Genomic DNA, 6,607 nt, shown 5'->3' with positions numbered 1-6,607 from the left:
CCGTGTGATGGCACTCACGGCTCGGCACCAAGTCTGACCCCCTTATTTCCCCTCCCCGGCCGTGCGTCTGGGTTGAGGTACGGTAACTCGAGGTTGGGACGCTCCCACACCGCGACCCAAAGCGTGCGCAGGGAGAAAGCGAGGCCGGGGTCGGTCCCCGCCGAGGGCAGCCGCGGGGACTCAGGCCCGGGCCACGCACCTGCGCCCCGCTCCCCGCTGCGCCGCTTCCTGCCCCGCGCGTGCCGCGCTCACGTGACCGGGCCTGGGCGGAGCCTGGGCGGGCGGGGATCACCTGAACAAGGGAGTCATGTGAGCGGGGCGGGGGAGGGGGCGGGGCCAAGCGCGGTCACGTGACGCTGTTCCGGGGCCGCTGCTGCTGCTGCTGCTGCTGCTGCTGCCGCCGCCGCCGAGCCCAGCCGAGCCGCGCGCCCCTCGGGCTCCTGCACCGCTCCCGCTCCTCTCGTGCCCCTCTCCGCTTCTCCGCCTCCAGCTCAGCCTCCGCCCTGGCTGCACGACCATGTCCCGGCCGCGGCCCCCGGCAGCCGCGCGCCGCTAGCCCCGCGCTCGCCGCGCAGTCCGGGCCGGGCGCGATGGGGGCCGCCGTCGGCCGGGGCGCCCACCTGGGGCCCGCGCCCGCCGGCCGCCCGCTGCGCTCCCTCCTGCTGCTGCAGCTCCTGCTGCTCGTCTGGGCCCCGGGAGCCGCGCTGGCCCAGGGCGCCGAGTTCCCCGAGCTGTGCAGGTGGGTGGCCCGCCGGGGCGCAGGCTTCGCTCGCGGTGCCCGGGGCGCGCAGCTGGGCTGGGTTGGGGGCGGGGGCGCTCTGGGGAGAGGCTGGGCTCCCCGAGTCGCCTTTCTTCTGGGTTTGGGTTCCCCCGGCCCCGAGGGAAAGTTGTCCGCGTAGTGGCGAGGGATGAGAGACCGAGGGGTCGTGCGCGCGCGGGCGGGGGGCGCGGGGTACTCGTCGTCCTGGCGCTGGCCCGGGGGGCTGCTGCCTAGCCACTTGTGGCTGTCACTAAGTCCGGGGCGTCTTTGTGTGCGAGCAGCCGGCCGCCCGGACCCAGCCGGGTGTCACACTGCGGGCGCCCTCCGCCCAGCGCTTGCCCTCTCACAGCGGAGCGCCTGCGAAAGTTGGAGGACGCAGGAACTACAGCTTCGCTTTGTTCCCACTCCACGTTTTCCTCAAAGTTCACCAGCTGGTCTTTGGAGAGGGCCCTTAGTGTGGAAGGATCCCGCACGAGTGGCCTTAGAGTTGGGGGGGGGGTGGTTTCATTTGCTAATTGATTTCCTCCATGTAGGTTTTTCCTTTTCTCATTAAAGTAGCTTTTCTGCAGAAGGTGACTTTTTTTTTTGATCAAGGGACTGGAGGGTGGTCATCCTGTATTGGCTTTCAAGACTTTACCCTTCACATCTCCGAGCCTAACTTCCTGTCTAGTTGCTCACATGATGTCATTGTCTCCAGGGTGGATTATTCTAGTGGAGCCTTTTGCTCTGGGAATCATGATTGTATAATCGCCAGTCCCATCGAGGGCTGTTAGTATCCTACGCGGGCGAGGATGGGAGTCCCGGGGCTGGGGAACTGCCAGTTAGGAGAATTTTCTGACCAACCTTTTGTGGACTGTTTAGGATGATGGAGAAACCAACTTTTATTTATTTATTTATTTTTAAACTTTGGTAGAAGGAAGCAGGGCGAAGAGTTCGGAAACACCAGTGAACGGGTGCTTCCAGGTTATATCTCAGAATGAAGTTGAGCCCGCTTTGAGCTGAACTTTGAGTTTGTGGTGGGGTTTACTGGATTCTTAGTTTTCCCTTGTATCAGACATGGTCTAATTTGTACCCCTGAGTTTAGAACTCGCAGATAACACTGTTCTAAGGAGACTGAGACTGAGCTCACAAAAGAAATTCTTTGCAAGGTCCGTGTTCTTTATTTCTTTTCCCTTTTTGTGGGGGGGGGGCAGACTGGAGTGTTTACTGCACATTCGTTAATAGGTTAGTTGGCTGCTCTAAGATACATATTAACACAGTAATGAGCATGGTACACGGAAAAGGGGGTCGACTTCTGCCAGGTCAAGCTGCAGCTAACATTTAAAGGAGGAGGTTTTGGAATAATGGCTGCTGCGACCAGTCCTGTTGGGAAGAAAGTAACTGGGCTAGTGGTCTCGAAGTCTTGGTCCTGTTAACAAATTGGAATTTATTTTTTAATAGTTAGGGTTAAAGTTGGTTTTGATTGCAGAAACATGTAAGTAGCTGATAGGCGTTGGGGGGGGGGCTTAGTTTCACCGAAAGTGAGTCCTCAAGGGACTTGAATTTGAATCTGCATTTGTTAACCTCCTTTTCGAGTGGAACATGGCTTCTGGGTCCAGTAGAAAATGGCCTTTGTATCTTCAACTTCGCAAATGCTAGAGAGTGCTCTAGGGTGATATGCGTTGTTAGTGGGACAAATGTGTGCTCTGCAGTCTTAGAATATCTTCAAAGTTGGCGTGTTTGCTTTTTCTTCCAGATTTCCTTAGGACAGCAAATCTCCCCGTCCATTCAGGGGTGGGCTTGGACACATTTCTTTTCCGTGTCTGTTACTGCTCTGCGGTTTTGTGTTGAGACTTCTCCAGAGCTGTGCATAATCTCAACTTTAAACTTAATATTCCGCCAAATGAAATTCTTCCTATTTGTTCCTGTTTTAAGTGAATACCTTGGCTTAAATGCTTGTTAAGACATTTTTGGGGGGGGGAGTGTCAAAAATCTGTGTGTACTTTTATGAGATAACGCTGGCTAAAATTCTTAACTCTAGCTTATATTTGGAGAACAGGAATGCAAGCTGATAATTTTTTAAATCCAGTATGAAAAGTTCTACTTAGTATCACCAAAGCGGGTTGTGTTAAGCTGTCTTTCTGTTCTGTCTCTGGGAGTCCATTTGTCTGAAATGTGAACGACCCACCCAGATCCTCCCCAGAAGTATGAAAAGCAGACTGTACAAGTGTTATTTCTGTGTAGCTTCATCAAATGGCAGCAGGCCCCAGGTAGACATCGCAGTAGACACAAGGATCACATCCCAAATATTTGTAAATTGCTTGTTTGTAACACAGAAGATACTTTTTTCCACCGAAAATTCTCTTGTTCGTTGTGGTTTGGCATCTAGGGGAGTCACCAGAAACCCGTCATCTATGCCACAGTTTGTGGTGCCCAGACACTGTACATCTTTAACTAGCGCCCTGCTAGTAAATTGTCATTGTCTCTCAAGAAAAGAGTTGGGTCCCAGGAAGTAACTTCTCTCTTACCCAGTTCTCTAGAACCAAAAAGGATACTTTTCATCTGCGATCCCTTAGAATCTCAGGGAGGGAAGAGGAGGGAAGTTGAGTAGGCTTCAGGGCTGCCAGCAGGTCACCTGGTGAGGCCCCTGGGTGAGGGCAAAGCTGAGGGCCAGTTGTGGGCCTGCTGTCTTTAGGGTAAGGAGGCGGCAGGGGTGTGGTTCCTGGTGCAGTTAGTTACTGGGAGGTGTGATGGAAACAGCGGAGAACTACTGGAGCAGCATTTGTGCTCATGGAGGAGAGAACAGGTCTCTGTGGGTTGTGCACTGAAAAGAAGGGGCAAGAAAGGCTATTTTCCCAAAGGCATGGGCCTCTACCGAGTGCTTCACATGCCGCTTCTTAGAGCGCCTTCGTCGAATGTTTTCTAAGACTCAAGATGATTGCTGTGCCAGGTGAGCCCTGAGCTGGAGAAGAAGTTGGTGGATTCTTCGTCACTGAGCTGTTTTGGGAGGTGGTGTGCTAGTGGAAAGAACGTGTTTCCTGAGGCCGGTGTGACTGGCTGTGGGTCTGGCATGGACAGAGGTCCCGGGGAAGGAGGAGTGTTAGTGCTGCTGAGGAACGTCTGGAGGTCAGTGGGGCTGGAACAGTGAAAGCAAGTGGTAGGAGGGCAGAAGCCAGGCCATGCCAAGTCATCAAAAGTCACCAAAGTGACCAACATGCTCTTTGCTCGTCTTTAGCCTTTCTCATCACTGTGTGACTTACACTTTGGAAACTACCATTTTACATCATATATGGTAGATGAGTTTCCATTTTGTTTAGGTGTTAACATCCTAAGGGGTCCTAACAGTTTACACTAGTTATAAAATAACGCATTGGGCTGCTTGATTTAAGTAAAGTACTTTATAATTTATTCAGAACAAGTTTCCCCCCAATTGTTTGGGTAAAAATGCTGGAAAGTTTTTATTATATTGAGAACAAGAGAATAATGAAGCCAGCTGGGAGTTGAGGTTGGTTTGGTTGCTGTCTCTAAGGAGATTTTTTTTTCCCTGCAATTTTTCTGAAGGAACAATGCTTATATGCTTAATTTGGGCCACATGTTGAACCTGGACCACATCCATTTGTGTGTGCAATTTCTTGCAACAATAAGTGTGTGTAGAAGCCCAAGGTTGTTAATTATGGGTACATTAGATCTCCTGCATTAATTCTTAGAACAGCATCCTGACGAATTCCTAGGAAATGAATTCTTGGAGGGATTTCACATCTTTTATCAGTGTTTCGTAGAAGGATTTTTGAAAGATGGGATTGAGAAAAATAATTCACATGTTCTCATCTTTATTTTGATCTCAGCATGTAGAACTGTATCTTGCTGGTCAGAGGATTCATTAGGGTCTCAGAACGGGGACTTAGTGGTAGAAAGTAGCTCATTACTTCGGAGGTAACATTCTTTTTCTTTTTTTCTCGACCCCGCCCCCCCGCCCCAGTTGTGGGGATCTGTCTCTTGGTAATGCCCCCATTGGTCATTGACAGTGTACGAGAAGGTGGAAGTGGCTGAGATTGGGTATACGTATGGGTCCTTTGTGTCTTCCTCATAGCTGACTCCTGACCATTGAGGGATAGAAGCCTGAAATTACACCGATAGTGTCTCCTCATCTTTAATCCTTGCAAGGTGATGTAGGATTCATTTATTCCTCAATAATTTCTTAAGCAGAGGGACAGTTGGGTGGGGCCAGAACCGAAATTGGAGCCACCACGAATGGAAGGGCATGGTGTTGAAATCCCAGAGGACTGTGGATTCTTCGTCAGCAACCATGCACACCATTCTCCAGTTATTTTTGTTAGTTTTAAATAATGTCATTTTAGTTTTGATTTTCTCTTTGATCTAAAAATAATCTGGGTGTTAAACTAGCTTTTGGCTATTATAAATAAAAAGCTGTTGAGTATTTGCGCACAAGATTTTGCATAGACTTTCCTTTTTTTCTTAAGTAGATATGTGGGAGTGTCCGACTATTCGTTTTGTATTGTCCATTGTCCATTTTGCATTCCCACCAGCGTTATATGAGAGTTTCAGTTCTCTGTCCTTGTCAACACTTGGTCTTACCAGTCTTTTTAATTTTAGCCATTCTAGTGGGATCGTAGTGTTATCTTAGTGTGGTCTTAATTTCCATATCCCTGACTCATGATGTTGACTATCTTTTCATGTGTTTATTTGGACAGCCTTCACGAATGCCTATTAAAACCAGTCTTTTATCACCCTCCTCCCCAATTCTTTTGGGGAGGGGTCATCATAACAAGTTTTAAGAGCTCTCTGTGTGTTCTGAGTACAAGTCCTTTCTTACGTCTGTGTAATGTGTACTGTGAATATTTTTTCCCGGTCTTTGGCTTGCCTTTTCATTTTAAAAATATGTACTTTGATCAACAGATACTTTTAAATTTTGACAAAATTTAGTGTATCTTTTTTTTTTAATGGTTTGTGTTTTTTGTAACTTAAGAAATCTTTATGTATGCTAAGGTTTCTCAGTCTCAGTCCTAATGACATTTAGGATGGGTAATTCTTTGTTGTGGGGGCTGTCTTGTGTATGGAGGATGTTAAATTGCATCCCTGTCCTCCACCCAGTAGATGTCAGGAGGTAACCCCCTGCTCCCACCCCAGATGTGACCAACAAAAATGTCTTCAAACGTTTTAAATGGCCCTTCATGGGCAAAATTACCTCTAGTTGAGAACCATTGGTTGACTCGAAGGCCGAACAGATTTTCTCTTACGGTTTTCTAGAAGTTTTATAGTTTTAACTTTTATGTTTAGTCCTATGTTCAATTTTTTTGGATTAGTTTTTGTGTATGATATGAGGAGAGGCTGAAAGTTTATTTTTTCATGAATATATCTAGTTCTGTTTACTAACATTTTATGTAGGATGATTAAAGCTGTTTTTAAGTGAGACTAGCCGGTAATTTTCTTTGCCATGCTGTTCTTGGCTGAGCTTAGCATCAAGAATATATTTGCTTTGTGGAAAAAGCTAGTTAGTTTTTAGTATTTTATATGCTGTGGGAAAGTTTTGTGTAAGATGGGTGTTTTCTCTTCCTTAACTGTTGGTAGAACTCATCAGTAAAACTATCTGGGCCTGGTGTCTTTGAGAAGGTAGAGTACCGTGGAGGAGTTGTTTTGCTTATGCTTTCAGTTTTACCTTCTTTATGTATCTAGTCAGATTTTCTAGTTTTTTTTTAAGCCACTTTACAAAAAGTCTGTATTTCCTAGAAAATTGTCATTTTAATTTTGCATTCATATATAAATGTACAGCATGCTCTTATATTTTTGAAAATACTCTTTGTCTTTCTAGGTGAATTTTTAAAAAGTTCTGATGTCTGTGCATTTTTG

General features: G+C 47.7%; 1 protein-coding gene across 1 annotated transcript in view; it reads left to right on the top strand.

The window, feature by feature from the left end:
• The first annotated feature begins 348 nt into the window (after positions 1-348).
• The window catches only part of IGF2R (insulin like growth factor 2 receptor), a 95,644-nt gene continuing 89,385 nt past the window's right edge, over positions 349-6,607 (top strand). The window contains exon 1 of the mRNA XM_082729508.1: positions 349-739. Coding sequence (XP_082585634.1) covers positions 591-739 — 149 coding nt within the window. The 5' untranslated portion in view covers positions 349-590. The remainder of the gene's footprint in view (positions 740-6,607) is intronic.

The sequence above is a fragment of the Mustela nivalis genome (genome assembly GCF_964662115.1).
Source record: "Mustela nivalis genome assembly, chromosome: 5".
Lineage (NCBI taxonomy): Eukaryota > Metazoa > Chordata > Mammalia > Carnivora > Mustelidae > Mustela > Mustela nivalis.
This window is presented reverse-complemented; position numbering and strand designations above follow the sequence as displayed.